The 21959-nt window shown below is 48.4% G+C and overlaps 1 protein-coding gene across 1 annotated transcript; it reads left to right on the top strand.

Annotated features, from left to right (window-relative positions):
* Positions 1-8263: 8263 nt before the first annotated feature.
* LOC309582070 (transmembrane protein 45B-like) lies at positions 8264-10890 on the top strand (the record flags this gene model as incomplete). The annotated part of the gene is made up of 5 exons (XM_082297064.1): positions 8264-8444; positions 8708-8920; positions 9537-9721; positions 10360-10505; positions 10761-10890. The coding sequence occupies 5 exons, from the start codon at positions 8264-8266 to the stop codon at positions 10888-10890; spliced, it is 855 nt and encodes a 284-aa protein (XP_082153190.1).
* Positions 10891-21959: the final 11069 nt, after the last annotated feature.

Here is a 21959-nt window from a genome sequence, read left to right as displayed (position 1 = left end):
CACAATATAATATTATTACTGAAGTTTTGAACTAAAGAGGGGTTTTGTTAATCATTTTCATATTCACTTAAAGACTAAGAGAGTGAATAAATGTGAAATAAAAATCTTTGCTGAGCTGATATCCTTAAATTTAAGACTGATAAATTATAGAGTGTGTAATAATAGCTTAGAAAAATCCATCCCTCAGACCTGCAAAGCCTGAAGGACTGTGAGATACATAGCTAAGCAGCAGGGATTCATGAAATGTCCCAGTTTTCCATTGAAAATAAACCCCCTCAGCTTGGAAAGCAAGATGAAACAAGCACATGGTTTGTTTTTAGGCTGCCTTTGCTAGCTAATTTCTTGCAAAAAGTGACTGGAAATGTCACCTCCTAGACAGAAGGAAAATATGCTAGTTGTAAGGGGATTAAAAAAAAATTGTATTTTTATATATATATATATATATATAAATAAATAAAATAACCACCAGCACGAAGTAAATTGCAATTGTACATGTCTCAAACCCCAGGGCTGAAAGGACGCTCTGCACTGAGATCTTCTCCCTTCTGTGTAGTGGGGGATGGATGGCAGGAGATTTTTGTGCTCATGTTCATGACTGCACAGAAAAGCAGCTCCTGGCAGGTCCAAGGGAAATCAAAGTTTGTCTTTTAACCCCTTTTCCCTTGTGCAAAGAGCCTGTCACGGACTGCAGAGACTACAGCCTGGATTGTACTGCCTGTTAACGAAGACTAACTAGCTCCCCTTGATGCCAGCTTTCCTGTACATCCACTGCTAAGCCAGTTTATTTTGCAGGGCTGGATACTGGGAGGTGCAAACAGACTGGGCGTGATGAGAATAAAGCAGCAGAGCTGCATCTCAGTACATCCATCCCATAAACTCATGATTAGGTCTCATGAGTCGTAACCACTGAACATGAGGAGTATTTTGTAGATATTTTTTTTTTCTGCCGAGGCAGAACAGTTTTTCCAAACACCACGAATTCCTCTGGCTGCTGTGGGGAGACACGACCCATCCTGCAGATGCCACATGCTAATGGCAGAGAGCCCCCCGGGAGGAAGGGCACAAACCGAGCTATCGGGAATGCTGCAGGACAGGGATGGGCTCATTGAAGAGCAAAAAGGCCTTTTGTGATGGTCTGAATTATTTCTGGTCTTCTCTGAATTATTTGCTTTTAGGAAACAGCCCAAGCATCCCTATTTTCACTGAACAGCCAGGGGAGGGCAGCAGCTGCAGCTGGACCAGGAACGGATCCAAGCTGGATGCAGTCATCTTCCTCCTTCCCACCCCCAAAAGCCGGAGGTTTTTTCCACTCCGGGGCACACAAATGAGAGCTGACTTTGGTTTTTAAAAGCACTCCTTGCTTTTGGAAGTGGGATAGTGTTTATTTAACTCTTCACAGCTCTTAATCAAGTTGCTGTCTCCTTTCCCCCCTCCTTTCTTTGGCCCCTGTCACTGTATGGCCACAAAACACCTTTTCCCTCCACAGCACCCAGAGTCTGGAATAGTTTCTGTTTGCCTCATTAACTCCCTGCTCCTACAGACATTCTAGGCCTGTCAGCAGAGCACTCACTAATTTGTTTTCCAGCTCTGGAGCACGTTCTTTTCCAAGGTATGAAGGTCAGCAAAGGAGGAGAGATCCAGCCTGTGATTAAGGAAGGAAATACAGTTGGGGTTCATTTCTGCGTGAGAATTAATCATTTTTATTTTAACTAAAACCAGTTTGTAAATAGTTTAGGTACCAAAAAAAGGTATGAAGGTGTCTGGACCAGTGGTACAGAGATGGTTTATTATACAGAGGTGCAAACATAAGCCATCCTCACATTTATTTCTTGCGTGATGGATATTTTAGGACAGGTCTAGATGAAGACTTGCTTTTAACACAACATTAACATCAAACAGATGCTCTGGATCATGTTTTTTCAGCATATAATGTTTGGACTTGATGATCTTGAAGGTTTTTTCCAACCTAAACTATTCTATGATTCTATAAATTGAGTTCAAGTGTCTCTGCACTGGGCCCATTGGCCATGCAGCTGGAGTGGGCTGGGGCTGTGTTTGTATCCACATCCACACTGATTTTAAAAAGACCAGGATGCCCTGGGTGGTGTCTCAGGGATGTTTTGTCCTTGTGTAATTGTAGCCTGATGTTCGATTTTGTCACTCAGGCGTCCTGCTCATCCTCGGCCGGAAGGAGCTGCTGATCCTCCCCTTTTCTTACAAAGGAGCCCAGACAACACCCCCAGAGCAGCCAAAGGTCCTGGCAGCTGCACTTCCTGCAGCTGGAAAGACAAACCCTTCATCAGGAGCCAGCACAGCCCGTCCACAAGCCACTCATTCCTGGGGCAGGGATAGGATCTCCCGCTGCCAGCCCTCACAGCCACTTCTGCGTGAGGCTGAAATGAAGGTGTAGCAGCAGAACAAGCCCTGCCTCTGCTTTTACCACCTGCTTTACCTCCTGTTGCCTGTTTACGAAAGCTGGTGTTAGCATTCATCATAATAATAGTAATAATACTTTGCACTTCCCAAACAACCATCCATCTGCAACACTCGAACTGCTGGCAAACCTTTAATTAGATTGTGCCTCCCACCACCCCCAGGAAGGAGACAAACATTACCACATTTTTTCATTAGCACTGAGGCTGATGATGAACCTTCAGGGCAAAGATGTTGCAGTTACAGCTGAGAAAAAAGAAAAAAAAAAGAAAAAGAAAAAGAAAAAGAAAAAGAAAAAGAAAAAGAAAAAGAAAAAGAAAAAGAAAAAGAAAAAGAAAAAGAAAAAGAAATCCAATTCAGTTCAGGGTTTAGCTTGAGGACATTAGAGGAGCTGGAGAGCGTCGGACACAGCTCTGCCACCCCCAGACTTTTCCTGGGAGTAAGAATAGGTATATTCCCTAAGGAATTTCAATGGAATTGCATCCATTTGTGCCCACAGTGATTTTACCATGCATGGAGTGTCAGTGACCTGCTAGGAGATTTGGGGGCATTTGCCATCTTTTCCTGGGTCCCCCTCACTGGGTTGTTCCCAACCACCCATCAGAGTTAAATCCCCATTTTCCCCATGGGGATGGTTCAAAAGAAACCCCTTTTTCTAAACTATTTAAGGCACTGAAAACTTCTTTCACTGTCTGTAACTTAAGTTGCCCTTTTCATAGAAGCTTTGTCTCTGGCCTTTACTCTTTGCTGGCCCTTTACGGAAAAAAGTACATTGATCCTCTGAGTAGATACTTTCCAGCTGGGCCCCGTTTCCTCCCATCACTCTCCAGCTGCTGCACTCCCACCTCATTTTTCCCCACTTTCGCCAAGGGCTTGGCTCCTCTTGTTTGGGAAGCAGTTTCTTGCCCTTTGGGGTAGTGGTTTGTAGGGGTGGGTGGTTGCAGAAAGGAAAACTGTGCTGGAAGAAGTCCCCTTTGGCAGATGGTGCTGCTTCTTTTTTTCCAGCAAGAAAGGTAAGGGTTTTGTCCTCATTATTTTCAGGGTTGGGTGTGTAAGGAAGAACTCCTGTGAGGGTTGTATTTCTCCCTATGCTTGGATCTAATATTGTACCAATTTCCTAAGCTTAAGCTTGGGTGAAACTGCATAGTGGAAGCCCCTTTGCTACTGTGGGCTCCTCAGGACCCTTTTGCAGGTGTGCTCATCCCTGTTCCACTCATCCTGCTTCTCAGGCACCGTTGGAAGTGAGCAGTGCTGGATGTACAGCACAGCCTCTTGTTTTCCTCCCTTCCTCCCACTTGATATGAAGATAATGGGAATAAAAGGCTCCTGGCTATGGCTTGGTGGCTTTTCTGGCTGTGCTGGACGACAGCCCATCACCCTGGGGAGGCTGCTTTGCTTCCAGTGCTGCTCCAGCCTTGGCTCACACGTGTGGCTCCAGGCAGGGCTGGTCCTGCAGGCTTGCTCAGGGTGGGTTTGGCAGCACGAGTGAGATAAATACACAACTTCCTAGGAGAACTGCTGGATTGGGAATGTGGCTGCCCTGGGGTCAGGGGCCTGGGCAGTGCTCTGGGGTGATGCTGGGTGTTTCTGCACCATCAGCTCAGTGCTGTGGAAGGACATGGGGACCCTCAGGTGGCCTGAGGTATTTATTTGCCTGAAGCACTTGCATTGTTCATCTTTGCAGCCATCAGCAGGATGGGCAGCAGCTTCGAGGTGGCTTCTGTCTGTGGTTGCTTGGTGAAGGGCAGCGTTGTGCTTTAGAGAGGAAAAAATGAGTGGAAACAGGCTGCTGTGTCTTGCCTGCCCATCTTTTGGGGGAGAGAGGGCCATGGCCCCCCACTTCTCAGCTGCTGTGGGCTGGGAGGTGGAGCTCACAAAGACTTCGCTCTGCTTTGCGAGCTTCTGGCTCAAAATCTCCTGCCCTCAGGCAACTTTTATAAGATTGGACCCCCTAAAATGGTTATCGTGTCCCTGGCAACCCAGCTCAGAGGCTTCCAGCAGAGCCCTGTCAGACCTCACTGCCGCCTTACCTCTTCTTGGCTCTTTCCCCAGTCACCCCCAGCCCCACTGTAACAACTGAATATACGTGGTTGCCATGGGAACAGAAATTGGCTGCTTATGCTGATTTTTGTGGCAAACTCCAGAAGAGCTGTTGCCATTTTTTTAATAGCAGACGGGAGGTGGCCCAGGTTGTGAAAGGTGGTTGACTCAGGGTGCTTCGAACTGGCCCTCAGGATGTTCAGCTCCAAACATCCTGTCTGAGGGGCACCTCCCCATGGTGGCTTCTCCCTTTATCTGCCTCTTCTGAGTAATAACCTCCTTGCTGGCACATCTGGAGAGGGAGAAGGACCGGCAGGAGTCACAGGTAAATTCTTCCATCCACACACTGGTGAGCAGCTGTGCCATGGAATGGACACAGCTGTGGGAACTTGGGAAGAAGGCACGTGGGGAGAACCTCTCTGAGAGACAAAGGTTCAGCATGATGACAGCTGTGGGTGAGGCCGGTGGAAGTGGTGCTGATGGTGCCAGAAATCTCTGGCTTTAGCCCTTTCTTAGGGGGGGTTATTGTGATTTGGAGCCACATCATAGCAGAGGATGGGAGTTGTTCAGCCTGGAGAGGAGAAGGCTCTGGGGAGCCCTCAGAGCCCCTTCCAGTGCCTAGAGGAGCCCCAAGAGAGCTGGAGAGGGACTCCTGGAGTGTCAGGACAAGGGGGAATGGCTTCCCACTGCCAGAGGGAAGGGTTACATGGGATATTAGGAGGAAATTCTTCCCTGTGAGGGTGGTGAGGCCCTGGCACAGGGTGCCCAGAACAGCTGTGGCTGCCCCATCCCTGGAAGTTTTCAAGGGCGAAGGAGGATTCACAAAGAGAAGACCCTCCAAATGCCTGTGGCCAGGTGCTGAGCTTGCCCTCTGCACACAAGTTGGCTGTCCTGGAATGCTGATGGTTGCACCCATGGGTGCTTGTATGGAACGCTGGTGTGTCCGGAGGGACAGCAGCAATCCCCCCATGAGAGCAAGTGAGGTCAAAATCATGGATGGTGATGGGTCTGGAGCTGCAATGGCTCCAGGGGAGAGCCTGGGAGCGGGGCAGGAGTGCTGTCCTTCCCAAGCCAAGCCTGAGGAGGCTGCAAGCAGTCAGGCAAGGCTCTGTCAGGACAGCAGGCAGCTCCCCTATGGCGATTAAGCAGGAGCTTCACAGCCTGGAAGCTGTGGAAGGAGAAAGGCAGCTCAGGTAATAACTTCTGACTGCAGCCATATTTCAAGTGCTCTGACAGACAGAGCAGCTCCCAGGAGGAATAAATAACCTGGTGTCTCTGCTCTTTCCTGGCTGCCACTTACTTGGAGCTAAATGAGCTTTCATGGGGGAGCGTGGGCTCCAAAGCTGGAGTGGGGGAAGCCAGTGTGGTCAGGGTGTCAGGGCTGGGCTCGTTGGGCTGGTCGAGGGGCTCTGTGAATGTGGGGGGTTGTTTTCCTGTGCCTCAAATACGTGAGCTGTGCAAATGGACTGTTGCTTGGAAACGTCTGGTTTTGCTGCAGAATAGTGGCTGTTTCATAAAAGAAGGAGGGTTGTTTTGTTTTTTGGGGTTTTTTTTAGTTAGTGAGTTACATGCAAGCTTCTGCTTGTCTGATGGTGGTTTGGGTCATCTCTGCTACAAGAGAGATGCCCCAGGACATGGCAGGATTCCTGGAATTGTTCAAAGCCATGTTGGACGGGGCTTGGAGCAACCTGATCCAGTGGAACATGTCCCTGCCCACAGCAAGGAGTCAGAATGAGATGAGCTTTAAGGTCCGTTCCAGCCCAAACCATTCTGGGATCCATGGTGGCTGCTGAAGGGCTGTTTCCAGTTGCCGGGAAGCAAAGGAGACTCATGACAACTCCCCAGAGCCTTGCTGGATTGGGCTGCTGAGGGGTTGCAAAGCAAAAGGGTCCCTGGCGCTGCAAGGAAGAGCAAGGCTGCTCTGCTGGGGGGGGGGGGATGGTCAGGGTAGGAGATTCCAGCTCTGAAACAGCAGATTGGGTCTGCTGGTAACTCAGGTGAAGGGGGAATGGCAGGTGGGTGTGGGGCGACAGATCCCCGGGTTAATCCCGGATGCTGGCATGGCTTGGAGCAGCCTCTGGAGCTGCAGGTGGGACACGTTTGTCGTTTCTGGGCTCTGGGATGTCTCTGCTCTCCTTCTCTCCACCAGTTAATCATGTCAAATTAATGTTCCTGACATGCCTCTCGATCAGGGTGCACTCCAGCTTCAGGCTGTTGCCCTTGCAGTCACAAGTAGGACAATGGTAAAATTTGGTTATATATCACGCAGTAAAATTTGGTTATATATCAATGGTAAAATTTGGTTATATATGTGCTTAAATGGGCTTTGTTGTTAGTCACTTCGGATGTAGATGTCTGTGCAGGGAAAATAAGTGTCCTGGCTGGGATGTCCAGGCTATAATCAGGAAAGACGTGGGTTCTCCTGGGGAATCAGCCATCTCACCCTAATGTAGGCACCCAAAATAGAGCAGAGAGCCATCCCTGATCCCCAGCTCCTGGGTGGGTCATTTCTCACCTACCTGAAAGGCTGTTTAGTAACTTCCATCCTGAAAGGAAGCCTTAGCACAGATTTGAGCCTTTCCCAGATTGCCTGTGTCCCAGAGATGCAAAGGATGACAATGGTTTCTACATTCCAGTCCTGTGTTTACCACACGGAGCTGAGCCAGTCTGACCCATGCCGGCTCTGCAGCCAAAACCCAACCTGGAACGTCTTGCAGATCTCTCCCTCACCTCAGGCACTTGCCACACCGCATCCTACCCTTGTTTTGCAGTGCCTAATTACTTTCTAGTGTGGGAGGACTCGGAGAACGTGCTGGAGTTGTTCATCCAGCCTCTGTAATTTGCTTTGGTATTTATAAACACAACGAGGATGTGATTTGTGATGCAAGGGCAGGTCGGTGTGGAAGCTTTGGGATGAGTAATGCCTTCCTCTATGCACATCTGAGCTGCAGAAAAGGACTGGAAAGCCCATGAGGAGGAGAAAAGTGAGTCCTCCTTAGCTGGTAGAAGCTTACAGAGAGCAAGGAGAGAGGTCTTTCTGGAGGGAACAAGACCATCCCAAGGTAAAACAATGCTAGAAACTCTTAGATCATTATTTATTCCTTTCTGTGCTTGCTACACTGGGATTTTTCTCAGGAATTTTGGTATGGGCTGAAGTACTTCGCAGGATATAAATTTGGTGTACCTTTGCTCATCTCCATCCTTCTTGGTTGGTACTCTGGCATTGATCTGATTTAGTCAAGGCTTTTATCTCTTGTGTCAAATCACCACTTGTGTGCCACACAAAGGTTGTGAGGAATATGCATGAGGCTCTTTTTCCAAGTGGTAGTGGTTCCTGGGTTGCCTCCTCCTGCACAACCCAGAAAAGCCTTCACTGGCTGGAGGTCCTAATCCAGCACTGAATTCACACCCTGGTAATTGCCTCATTTGGAGCAAGTTCATGGTCTAAGGAAATAACTGTCATGTTGCTTTTATTGGCAAAAACTTTGTTGTGTTTCTTCTCCTAATAGCTGTTACGCATTCTTGGGCACTAATGTACTGTTGTGTGGCACGAAGTCCTGATGATTTTATGTGCAGCCACAGGAATACAAATACACACAGTGGTGCACAGTGGCAGCTTCCCCGTGCTGATATCCATCTCTGGTACTCCCTGTTTGAGCTGAGCCATGTGCACCTGCTCTGTCAGGATGTGGATCCCTGGGGATGCTGAGCAGCCCAACAACTCCCTTGGGGATGCTTTAGGTTGGCCATCAGGCGCTGTTTGTCCTTGCAGGTCCGGAGAACAAGCCCGATGCCAACAAGTTTTCTGGGCAGTGCCCTCCGGGGCACTTTCTTCTTCGCCTTTGGCCTGTGGTGGTCAGTGCGGTACCCCCTGAAGTACCTCAGAAGGAGAGGTGACGCCGAGGGCCAGCGGGGCCACGGGCGCGCAGAGCTCTTCGAAGGGGCAGTCAAAGCTTTCTTTGCTCTAGTAGGTAAGAGATTACAATGATGAGTCCCTGCCCCAATATCTACTAACACAGCAGCCACTCTCCCCACAACGCTGGGGCTGTTTGAAGTGGGAAACCTCTGGCACAGTAGGGCTTGGGGACATGCTTGTGGCACGCCCTGGGACGGGACCTTGCTGTTGTTCTCCTGGGCAAACACCACTATGGCTTCATCCCTGCAAAGGAACACTCCCTCAGATTTGTCATTTCCCCGTGTATAAGGAAAAGTGACTTTTTCTCTCTTTGCCCAGGGATACTGGTGGAGCAGTTTGTCCCCACGGGCCCCCACCTGCAGCTGTACAGCCCCAAGACGCACAGCTGGACTGACCTCACCCCCTGGCACTACTCCACCGTCTACCTGTTCTTCCTCCTCTCTGGCATCACAGACCTGATCTCACACTCCCCGCTCAAGCTGCCACTGGGCTTGGACCGGCTCTCGCTGTCCCTGGCTCTGCTCGTGGAAGGTGAATTGCACCTTGTGCTGGGGGAGGAGGGGACACAGAATAAGGAATTGCTGCTGTGCTCATGGGTGTGACGGCTCCTGGGCAGTCTAGGAGCCCCAAAGGCAGAGCTGGAGGGTGTGTGGATGCACGATGGCACTGGCTGTGTGACACTGTCACCCCCTCCTTGCTCCTCCTAAATATGGATTCAGCCATAGCTGGATGCCACAGGGGATGCTTGAGGGATCTGTGCTTCTCCTGGTGGCCAGCAACTTGCTCACTCTGGAGTTACAAAAAGGTGTCATCTCCCCATCTTGGTTGGATGTAGAGGGACAGACCCTGAGACAAAGCTCCCCACCATCTTTTGAGCTCAAGGTGCACATCCCTGTGCTCCTCCTGCAGCCCTGGCTGGGGCACAGGGAGCTCCGTAGGCACAGGGGTTCCTCGGGGCAGGGCAGAGCCGGTGCTGGGGCTGCCTGGTCATTGCAGAGGGAAGGTGGTGACCGCAGCTGGTGGCTCTCTGGTTCTTCCCCCCAAGGTAGATCGTGGCAAGGCCTGGAGCATAGTCTGAGTTTTCAGATGATCTTTTAAGAGAAAAATCCCAGAGTGTCCTTTGCTAACACAGGGTGGATCTTGGCAGGTTTGCTCTTCTGTTTCCGTGACTACAGCAATGCTGTGCTGGACCACCACCTCCACTCCCTGCTGGCCATGGCTATCTTTGCTGGAGTCTTCTGTGCCCTCCTAGAGGTGTTCCTCCGAGACTATATCATCCTGGAGACCTTCAGGACCAGCTCCTTCCTTCTCCAGGGCTCTTGGCTTTGGCAGGTCAGTGTGTATCCAGCGTTCTCCTCAGAGCTTTCCACCCAGGAAGGCAAGGGGAGTGGGGCTGCTCTGCCCTTTTAGGCACATCTGTTGGGGTTAAACTTGTAGGCTGTTCAAATATCTTTGTAAATAAGAAGAGGAAATGAGGCTCAGTGCCAGAGCTGCCATTGTGAAGAAGTGCATGTGTAGTGTAGCAGCATGGACAGACCTGGAAATGAATGGAAAGTGGAAATCGGAGCTCCCAAGGGAAGGAAACCACAATCATGAATTTTTTTTAAATTTCATTAGGTCCATTTTCTTCCTCTGTTTGTTCCAAGTAACTGGAAACATCTGGAAATCTCTCACATAATCACCCAGCTTTTGGTCTAGGGGGAAATGTACAGACTGGCAATGTCACCTTTGGGACGTCATCTTTCTTCAGGATGCTGCACTGCAAGCCCTAAGGATTGTCTGAAGAGAATCCACCTCCTCCTGACACCCTTGTGTCAGTCTGAGGGGGCAAGGGTGCTTGGGGAAGCCAAGGGCAGTGCCCCAGGTGTTACTTGGGGTTATAGTGCCTCTAGTCCACAGTCAGCTGCAGGAGGTGGGCTGAAAACAGGAGGGATGTGCTAAAGCCTGACTTCTTTTTCATCTGTGACCAGATTGGGTTTGTGCTGTCCCCTCCATGGGGAGGACCAGGCTGGGATCAGAGTGACCCCAGCAACCTCTTGTTCCTCACCATGTGCTTCTGCTGGCACTACGTGGGTGCTCTCGTGGTGATGGCCACCAACGCTGCCATGACCCGCTGGTATGAGGGGTCCTGGTACAGGGCGTGGGCTGGGGTGGCCAAGAGCAATGCTTAGACCCAACACTGGGGTGGGAAATCCATGCACCAGTGTGTCATGGGACAAGGAGTGTGGGTGTCTCTGCATATCCAAGCATGGCTTGGCTGGAAAGGGTGGGCTCCATGCCACCACAGAGCAGCCTTTCCAAGCAGGGTGGGGTGAGCCAGTGGCTCTCACTACCCACAAATCCCTGACCAGTGTCACTGTCTCTCCTGCAGCTGCAATGAGTCCTGCCAGCTGAAATTTGGGGACATCGACGTGGAGCTGGACTGTGGCTTGTGCCTTCACAGAGGGAAGAAGAGCTCCAGTGGTGCCTTGCTGCCGGAGGGCAGCTCAGATGACAAATGAGGCTATGGCGGGCATGGAAATCTCTTCCCTGCTGTTTTAGAGCACTTGACATGAGGTTTTTAATTAGTCTTGATAAACTACAGCAGCACTTGGCAGTGGAGCTTCAGAAGTAGGAGGCAGGACCCTGAGCAGAGCGTGGCAGGGGATGCAAAGCCTTTCTTTGTGCATCCCTTTGGTAGCCACAAGTTTTTAATGCTCTGAGCTGCAGCCCAGGCTGCAGACTGCAGTACTCATTTGCTGGTGGGGTCCAACTGGTGTGGCAAATCTGACTATTTTTTTTTAATTATTTTCCCTTCTGCTTCCTCAGAAGGGAGCCAAGCCAGCGTTCAAAGCTCCTGGTGGCTGTCGTTCACTCTGGTGTTAATGGAGAGGGTTTTGTACACAACTGAATGTACAGGGTATCTGTGATCACCAATAAAGTGCTTTAACACACCTCCTCTGTGGATCTCTTGAACACAATGCTGCAGGCTAAGGCTTCAAAATGGTTTGGGCTGTGGATCAAATATCTGAGGGGTGGGACTGTGTGTGATTTAACGCAGACAAATCTGCCCAGGGAAGGGTGGGTGTCCAGTGGACAGAAATGATGGAGGGTAGCTGCTCTCCTGCTTGTTTTTCATCAGAAGCTGAGTTAGGCATGTGATCCAGGGGTGTGGTGGTCCTGGGAGGTGGGATATTTGCTGGGCAGGGGGCTCAGGTGGGAGAAAGACCCTTGAAGCAAAATTATGGTTTCAGCTGGCTGGGGGTGGGTGTATGGATGGCCTTGGTAAGTCTCTGAGAGCCCTGCAGTGGTCTCAGCTTTTCTCCAACACCTCTATTCCCCCCTTGGAGCTGGTCACTTCCAAACAAAACCTTCCCATTAGGGGTGTCTGCCTTGCTGTTGGTGTCTCCTTTTGTTTGCAGGCGAACAGTATGGGGGGATCCTTCCTGCCATTGAGAACAAAACCGAATTTAAAAGATAGCATTAGGAGGATTAGTGAAAGAACATCACTAATCATCATCCAAAAGTTCATCATCAACATCTAAAATGTTTGTGCTATGTCCTTGGTTGAGGGCTGGGCTGGGTGAATAGGGGAGCACAAACAGCATTGATTTTATCTTCCAACGCCTTTACTGTATTCCCCTAAGAAATGCAAGAGCCAGTTTAGTCTGAAGACATGCCTCCTGGGCTGCACAGGCTGGGAGGAAAGAAAAATCCCCCCTGGCTCAAACCAGTTGCAATTCCCAGCCTGATGTGAGCTCCCTGGAAGAGTGAGTATTACCTATTTAATTTTTTATTTGGCATTTTTAAATTTTATTTTTGTATTTTATTTCTATATTTTCTCCTTTTGGAGCAGGGCTGGAAGAAGACCAATGCTTCGTATTGCTGGCAGCTGTCCAGAATAAAACCTTGAGGAGTAGAAAAAACCAAGTGCAGTGGTTTTGGCTCCCTCATTTGGCACCCACACACAGAGGATGGTTAATTGGGATTCTAAAGCAGGCTGCCCTCCTGAGCAATGATTTCTCCAGGATCTGGTTGCCTTTAAGTCGGGCTGATGTGGATCTCCAGTACTGGAGTGAGAGCTTGTATTGTGCTCCATTGAGGTGATGTGTTCCCATTGTTAATAATCCTCCTGGGACTAGAAGTGGGGTCATTGTTGTTACAGACTGGCTGCCATTAATGGGAAGCTCAGTGCAGAGGTTACAACCTGGTGTACTGAGCTCGGATTGAAAAGAGGGGGGAAAACAATCTCTTTCCCCTTTGATCAACTAATGTTACTTTTTTCCTGGTTTTTTTTTCCTGCCCTAATGTTATCTTTGCAGTACTGAATCTCTTACTGAGGATTTTGCTGCATAAAATGTCCGTTTTGCTGGTGATGTTTCTTCTTTCTTTGAATAAATGGGAAAGCAAATAGTAATCATCCTGCTGTGTGTTTCGACAGGTCCGGTGGGATCACACTCCAAGACCAAGAGGGTTTCTTTGAGCTGGGCACCCAAAATTACCTGTTACCGTGTTAGGTGATAGAGCTGCCCCATATTTGACATAATGACTAATGTTCGTTGTGTCAACAGAGTAGAAAGAAGACATGAGGTTGTTGAGGCTGTGGCTGTGTTTGTTGAACAGTTCCCAGCTAGCCTGGGCGTGGGATTGATATTTCCTGGAACATCTTCTCTCCCAGTGAAGCTGGAAAGGAATAAAGCTCATTGAGTGGAGAGTCAGCCCATGGCAGGGGGTTGGAATGAGATGATCTTTAAAATCCCTTTCAACCCAAACCATTCTGGGATTCCATGAGTAGGCAAGGTGCAAGTGATTGGTAAAGTCCCCATTGTCCACCCAAAACTGTTGCTGGTCCTGTGCTGTGGACACAGGGGGCCCTGAAATAGGTGAGAGCTGGACACCTTGTTCCATTGGAGTCCCTGCCTCTCCAAGGTGGGTTAGGATCTGTGCCTGGGTGAGTTTAATTACTGGAGACCTCATTATTTATCATACACAGACCCGAGAGATGCTGTTCCTTTTATTTTCTGACAGAACATTCGATTCCTTGTGTACTTCCTGTGGCATGTCTGCGCTGTTGATCCCCAGGGAGACGCAGAGATGTGGATGATTTTCTTTTTCCATGGACTGTGGGCTGTGATTCCCTGAAAATACCTTGGCCAGAAAGCAGTGCTGTGTCTCTTTGTTGTTCCACATGTTGTTAAGCTTTAAATGATGCACAAGCCAGGATCTAAGGTAATTCTTCCCTGCATTTTACCTTTTTTCTTGTCTATTGGCACACAGAAACACTAAGACCGGTGGTTTTAATGAGAAATATTCTCTGCTGCACAACTAAACTTGGAGAATTGATTGAGGTATCCAGAACACACGTGCTGAAGTGTTTGGAAGGAATAGGGACCCTCGTGCTTCCAGGTTGAATTCACAAGTTGTCTCATAGTAAGGGCTGGGAGAATGTCATGAAAAGGGGGATGTAAAAGTTTTCCCATTTCCACAAATCCTCTACTGCTGGTAAATGTCAGGAACGGCCTTTTACCCTGAAGGAACTGGCCATGGAAGCCTTTGGAGGATGGCTGGGTGTGATTTGGGACCCCTCTTGCCTCAGCTGGAGGGAAGAGAAATTCTTGAGACCATATGGAAAATTGCTGCTGGACGAGCTGAGGTGCTTTACAGACCCTCTGTACTCGGATCTGTGTGCAAAACCTTTGTTACTGCTGAGACTCTTGCTGGAGATTCATGGTTTGAAGAGGAGTTGAAATTACCACTTCAAGCACCACTAAAATCTACTCTTTCAGCTTAATTATTAAACTTAGCTTCCAAACTTAATGCAATTGCTGTTCAGAGGACAATTGGATTTTCTAGGTCACTCATCTCTTCCAGAACTTATAATATTTCATACTTTTTTTTTTTTTAATGCATTTCTTGCCTATTAACTCAAGTGATTTAAGAAACAACAGTCAGCAGTACATGGTTTTTTCCTCTATGAGGATGCACAACTTGGATCTCATTCAAGGTTGTGGTGAGGCTGCATCTTGAATAGTGTGTTCAAGTTTGGGTCCCTCGCTACAAAGGCATGGTGGTGCTGGAGGTTGTCCAGAGAAGGGAACAGAACTGGAGAAGTGCTACCAAGGAGGGGGAAGTTTTCCAGCTCTGGCTGGAGTAGTTTTTTTGGGAGGCTGGAGGTTCTTGGATGTGCCTGGGTGGTGATCATGAAGTGTTTTGTGGAGAGGAGGCTGCTCCTGCTTGCAGGATGCTCTGGGTTCCAGCAAGAGTTTAACAGTGTAACAGGGGTGATAAATTCATTGTTAATTGTTAATTCATTTCCATGTACTTTGTGAGACTTCAGACCAGCAAACAGTTTGCTGAATGCCTGTGTATAATGAGATGCTCAAATATGATGAATCTTAAGAGTTAGAATGGCAGCATTGAAAAAGATACAATTTTCCCCTAGAGGTATCATCTGTGGAGTCTCATAGTGCTCACATCACTCATCTCTTTCCTGACGTGTCTATGAATGTCAGGTAGGTGTTTCTTTTCCCAGCACTGCTTTGAAAATAGATACCAGTGACTATATTTTGTGGGGGGAAATAAAATTTAAAAATCCAGGTGTGCCAATGTGTTTCACCAAACAAATTTCCCTGTTTATTAACCTTAATAATATTTCTTTTCCCTGCAGGCCATGAGGTGGTTCATGCACTGTGTGAGTGCTAAGGCTGGCATTAGGATGCCTCATCATGCCCGGTTTCTGCTGGTTCTGTGAGGTGTTTCGAGTTCACAAAGAGCATCCTTCTCAGCACAGTGGAGTCTGATGAGATGGTGATTACACATCTTACTGATTTCCAGAAAGCAACTTGGAAACATCTTTGGTGCAGCTGCTAAAATCTGGTGAACCTTTTTTTCCTCAGGACACCTCAGCAAACCTGAGCTCATCTTTGGAGTCTCCAACTGCAACAGCAGCCAGGCTTCTCTCTGCCCTCTTGCCTCAGTTGAAAGTTGGGTATAAAGATAAAGAAAGGTTTTTCTAATGCTTAATATCATTATCCAGTACTTTCCTCTGGTTGGATTGTGTGTGCTGGGGATATTATTATAATTATATTGGGATCAGCAGTTATGGTGATAATGTGGTGGGGGCCTGAGTTACCTGGATTAAAAGATGAGTTATCTGGATTTGAACAATGAGCTGCCAGCACTACTTGGAAACCAAACTTAAGCCATCAACAGTGCAGCAAAACCTGGAAAAGCCGCTCTCCAGAGCTGGTGCTGGGATGCTGAAAGAACAGCAGTTGCCTCTTGTTCATCTTTCTCTACTGGTGACTTTAATTGCCCCTCATTTCTCAGGGTTATACTGTTGGAAAGTAAAGTATGTAGTTCCTGCAGTCATGTGTGAGTGTAGGAGAGAGGTGTTGAGCCTATCAAATAACATAATTTTTACTTGATTTGCAGCATATTTGTGATACATCTGTTCTGCTGACCTGATGTGCTGTCTTACAATGTGCTACCAGTGCTCCACCAGCTGCTCCATCACCTGGTGAGTGCTGTCACTGCCATGAAGGGGTGGGAAAAATGTCCCTTTGTGCTGGGTTTAGGTGGTTCTCTTTTCCCTCTGTGGGCTGCTGGCATCTGATGGACATGGTGCAGCTCTTGTTTCTTCCTTTGTTTCTTCCTCCCTGGGAGACTCTATCTGCAACACAATGGACAAAACCCACCTAATTCTGCAATTTATCAGAAAAAAATTCTACCTGGCCAAGCTGTGTCACAGCTCAGGTGGGGGCTGAGTCTTAACTACACCTTGGGCCTCAGCAGTGTCACAGAAAGACACTTAAGTAAATGTGAAATTGATTTAGTTTATCTTGATATTCAAAGTATTTGTCTTAGAATGTGTAATGTTCTACGCAGGGCCATAAGTGTGAGTTTGTTGGGTTTTAAAGAGAATTTTAGTTGGATTTAAAAGAAAAAACTCTCAGAGAGTTTTTTAGGTTTAAGAAGTTTTTGTGTTGTGCTGCAGTTCTTCTTTAACTTAATGTTGTATCAAAACATTTTTGTTACGGAAGCCTTTGGAAGGTGGGAGCAGAACAGAGGAGTTGGCCCAAAATCCTTGTCTTTCCTAGGGATTCAATGAAGCATGGAAAACACTCAGCTGCTGGTTTTAATTATTGACTGAAGGAAAACTAAATTACCATGTAGATGTCTGCGTACAGTTTAAGTTTCCTGGTGCTCTGTAGCAAATTCCAGGTAAAATTTAGATTTAAATGACAAAATAAGGACTGGAGATGCACTTCCCATCTTAACTCCTGGAGGCACAGCTCTAGCAGTTTAATTAATTGATTTAATCAATTGATTAATTATCACTTGAGCACATGGATTACTTGATTGAACTTCTGTAGAAACCAGTTTTATATTTTAGACCAGCTTTAACAGCAGAGCTGGAGCCTCTCAGACAGCACTGGATGTGTAAACATGACCATAAAGCTGGTTTGTGGTCAAAGAAATTCCTGTTCTTGTTTGGGCAGAGAACGTTTATTCTATGTTTTGTGTTTAATTGGAAGGAGAGAAGCTTCACAATTGAAGATGATTTAGACCAAGTGCACGGGATCTTTGTACAAGAAAAACACAACAGCCTTAAAATAGTTTATTTTTACTTTTATTTTTTAAAATTAACTTTTGCTTTACTTTCAATTTTTGCTTTAAGTTTTGCTTTAAGCTTTGCTTACTTTTATTTTCACTTACTGTTATTTGCTTTAATTTTCACCTTTTTATTTTTGCTTTCATTTGCACTTATTTTTATTTTCACTTCTACTTTTTATTTTTTAAATATACTTTTAAGACAAAAATAAGAAGTCCAAACACCATCAGCTGCCCCAGACTTGTCCCACCCCAGCCAAACTCCAAACCACTGTCGTTTACTACTGTAAAAATGAAAATTGCAGCCCCCCTCCCCTAGAGTTTATACATTTTTTTAAAAGCCCCCCCAGTAAAAGATGTAACACACCAACTACCAGGAACTGTGATCCTCTGGTTTATTAGTGTCTTGGTTTGAAAGACAGGTGTCTGCGAAGGAAGGCAGGAGTCTCCCTTGGAATGGAAGAAAAAAACAATTGCAACCCCCTTCCCTCCGAATTACTATAATTTTGAAATCAAGGGGCTTTTAGGCAAAGATATGAGGAACAGGAATAACAGTTCTTTACTATTGTGTATCTCTATGTGTATAACCAGTCAAACAAACAGCAATAACTCTGGCAGTAACAGCAAACAATCCCAAACCCCGTCCCAGCCTTCTCGGCTGTCGGGCCCTTTCCCCTCGGGTGCAGTTCCGCTCGCAGCCGGCAGGGGCGCTGGCGGCTCCCGGTGAGCAGGGCAGGTGCGATGGTTCCCCCGCGGCTGCAGGGGGCGCTCCGGAGCGAGCTCTGGGAGCACGCGGCACTGGCGGCCTGGGATCCCGGGAAGGGATGGAACAAAGGCTTCACAAACCCCTGGGCAGCCGATCCCGGGATCCCGGGGAAGGATGGGACAAAGGCTTCACAAACCCCTGGGCAGCCGATCCCGGGATCCCGGGAAGAGATGGAACAAAGGCTTCCCAAACCCCTGGGCAGCTGATCCCGGGATCCCGGGAAGGGATGGAACAAAGGCTTCACAAACCCCTGGGCAGCTGATCCCGGGATCCCGGGAAGGGATGGAACAAAGGCTTCACAAACCCCTGGGCAGCTGATCCCGGGATCCCGGAAGGGATGGAACAAAGGCTTCACAAACCCCTGGGCAGCTGATCCCGGGATCCCGGGGAAGGATGGAACAAAGGCTTTACAAACCCCTGGGCAGCCGATCCCGGGATCCCGGGAAGAGATGGAACAAAGGCTTCACAAACCCCTGGGCAGCCGATCCCGGGATCCCGGGAAGGGATGGAACAAAGGCTTCACAAACCCCTGGGCAGCCGATCCCGGGATCCCGGGAAGGGATGGAACAAAGGCTTCACAAACCCCTGGGCAGCTGATCCCGGGATCCCGGAAGGGATGGAACAAAGGCTTCACAAACCCCTGGGCAGCTGATCCCGGGATCCCGGGGAAGGATGGAACAAAGGCTTCACAAACCCCTGGGCAGCCGATCCCGGGATCCCGGGAAGAGATGGAACAAAGGCTTCACAAACCCCTGGGCAGCCGATCCCGGGATCCCGGGAAGGGATGGAACAAAGGCTTCACAAACCCCTGGGCAGCCGATCCCGGGAACAGCAGGCTGGAACGGCAGGGATGAGCACAAATCCCGGGTGGCAGATGAGATGTATCAAACTCCAGAGCTGTGGTGGGAGCCCCCGGAGGTCTGGGCAGGCAGGGCGAGCGGGGCTACAGAGCAGCGAGGGCTCGAAGCAACGGCGGGGCCAGGGCAGCTGCAGCCCAGCTCCCAGCGGGGCAGGGAAAGGTGGGCTTGGGATCCCGGGGTTTCTGCCATAGAAGGGAGGCAGCCAAAGAAGCAGCCTCTCTCTCTGTCCAAATCCCGAGGACTGACTCCCCACACACCCAGGTGAAAGAGATGCCCCCCCTCCTTCTGTGGCCGCGTCTTTTGTTTTTCTTAAGCACCCAGCAATTTGTCCCCCCGGCAACATGTATGGGGAAAATTCCTTTAACAGAAAAATAAAAGGGAAGGAGAACTAAAACCCCAACAATTAGGCATCCAGAAACACCGAACATCAAAAATTCTTTCAAGTGAGCCAAATTCTAAGCCCTTCATCAGAAAAAAAATCACCGATTTCCACACTGAAGCTCCTTTTTTCAGCAAGATATTCCAAATATACCAGTAAAGTGTTGTGGTGGATGGACACATCCCAAGTTATATATAGTTAATATATATAAATAAATATATATTTACATACATGTATAGTCTGTAAAAGTAAAGAACACTTGAGCATCCTCAACTACCCTTGGAAAAATATGAACTGACAGCACAGGAATAAATGCACCATCTAAACTCAGAGTGTGATTCAGAGCAAAAACTGATTCAACATTCACTTCCACAGTTCATTTTGGGCCATTGGAAATTCAAGTATTCTCTGATTTTTCAGGCCTGCAATTAAATTACAAGGACTTTTCTCATCTGTGGCTTGTAGTTCTTGATGCATCACCCTGAAAAAAAAATGGATGCTTCAAGTTCAACCCAAAAAGACGGTTTTGGTGTTCACTCTTCAAAGCAAGGACAAAGCAATTAGGAAAAGGTAAAACAAACAACATTCCCAGAATTATGAGCAGAGAAAGGCACTAAACACATAATCTGTACAGAAAGGATTATTAATTAAGCAACTGGAATAGCTGAAGGCTGGATCTGTGACCAAGCCTTGGGATAGTCCCAGTCTACTTGATTCTCAGGACCTGGAGTGAGCTCTAGTAACTTACTTGTGTCACCAGCAAGGGATAAACCCAAAATTCAGCCCTCAAAAAACCTCAGACTATGGGGAATCCATCCCAGCAGAGAACAGCTGGATCATGACTTTGCCTGCAGTTTATTTCTTTTCCAGCATCCAAATACTCACACGGCCATAAGGAGTGTTTCTTTCCTCGTCCCTGCTGAAAACTCATGTCCGTTAACTGCATCTTCACAGACAGCACAAAATCTAAAGCAGATGATCTTGTTACAGCCGAAAAAGTGACACCAGAAGATGGCCCAGCAAGGGCTGAGCCCCAGAAAAAGGGCTACACACAGATAGATTTGCCCAGAGGAGGAGAAAAGGATATTTTCCTGTGGCCTGCTGTCAAGGTGGAGTACGGATCCACCTTTAGACATTCTTGACCTCAGATAACAATTCACAGTTTTTCCTGCCCCAAAACCCATGGATACAAGCAGAAGAGCTGCTGCTGAAAAAGGCAGCATTACATTCACCCGCCCAGGGACCTGCTCTGACCCAAGCTGGGAGGTCAGTGTGATGCCTTCCAGAAGTCCCTTCCAGCCTTCATTTCTCCAGGAGCCTGCACCAGCTGCAGGATTATGCCCTGCTGAACCACCACACTGGAGAAAACAATTATTCCTCACCTTGCATTTGGAGAGGCCCTGCTCTGTTCTCCACTGCAGGAAGCAGAGGCCCTGGTCAGCACATGGAATAGCCCCTGCCCTCCCCTTCACACACACACCCTGCAAACCCAGGCAGCAACACTAAAAACCCAATCTGAAAGGCCTCTTTTCAACCAGGATGCTCTAAGAACTGGCCCTCTTTGCCAGATGTTCACAAACACACCCTGGAAGCACCAAGCTCAGCTCCAGAATGGCAGGTCTGTGCCAAGTCCCCATCCCAGCAGCCACCCAGGGAGTGGGTGAGATAGCCAATCCCTCTGCTCAGAAGCCTTTACACCACTTTCTCCCTGCAGGTGTTTTCTCTGAAGTGCCTGTGCTTTCAGCTAAAAAGAATAAATCCACCCTGGCACCATCCAAGAGACACCAGACAGCTGCTACAATATAATCCATAAGGGATATTAAATCCAAGTCAGGCATCTGCATCTCCCTCACCCCTCACTGACGCTGTCTAGAGCACCAGAACTAGAAGCACCCTCAGCTTCTTTGCTGTCAGAGCAATATGTTTTACAGGGAGAGATTTTTCAGAGCCACACACACATGGGATGAGCAGAAAGGTCAAAGCCAAGAGTAAACACATTCAAAGTCTCAGGTGTTTCACTTCCTGCTGCACAGTCAGGCAAAGCCCCCGGTGCACAGGCCTCCCTCAGAGGAGGGAATAGATGTGCTCCCTGCCAGGGAATGTTCCCAGGGAGCAGGTGAGGAGGAGGAAGAAAATCCCTGCTCTCACATGAAAGCAGGTGAGACGCTCCTGAGAAGTTCCTGCCTCCAGAGTGGCCTCCAGCCCAGAGGATGGATTTGGACCAGCCTGTGTTGCTGCGGAGACTGCAAGGATGTTGAGGATGCCAGGAGGATCATTCACAGGTAACATGACTCCCCTTGCTCCTTCTGCTCTCACATCCAGGGATCATCTGGGGAAGTCTAAGCATGGAAATGGAACATTGGCTAAGGTTCCTACCTTCCCACAGCACAGCCAGGCTGTGGGACCCAGAGCTCCATGAAGCTCTGACATGGGAGGATGAGGAAGCCTTCAGAAAACTGAGATATCCCCAAGCTGTTCCAGTCAGACCCAGAAATTCTGGAAGATTATTAAGTTCCACAGACTCTGGCCCATCATCTCCTCCCCTTAAGGGTCTTTACCCCCTCCCACTGACACACATCACGGCAAGATTCTGGGGAGATGGGAACACTTCCCTCAGGTCCAGCCCCTCCCACCACCTTCAGCCCCACACTCCAAGCACCACAGTCTGTCTGGAGATGGGCCCAGGGAACCTCCCTGATGCCATCCAGAGACTGATGGTATTTAACAACCAGCTTGTTCAGCCCACAGCCTGTTCTCAAATTGCTCTCAGGAGCACAGTGCTGCTGGAAATAAAATTCTACATTAACCCATCCTGGCAGGACACACGGAGAGCCTCCAGGCCAGGGGTTAAGTGCTGCTGCTACAAAGCACAGTCTCCACACAGGTCACTGGTAAATACAGCAAAATGCTCACAGTTTTAACCCACTCACTCCTGCGGAACCACATATACATGAATTAAATCCTTGTTTCTCT

Source organism: Coloeus monedula (assembly GCF_965178545.1).
Source record: "Coloeus monedula genome assembly, chromosome: 25".
Classification (NCBI taxonomy): Eukaryota; Metazoa; Chordata; class Aves; order Passeriformes; family Corvidae; genus Coloeus; species Coloeus monedula.
This window is presented reverse-complemented; position numbering and strand designations above follow the sequence as displayed.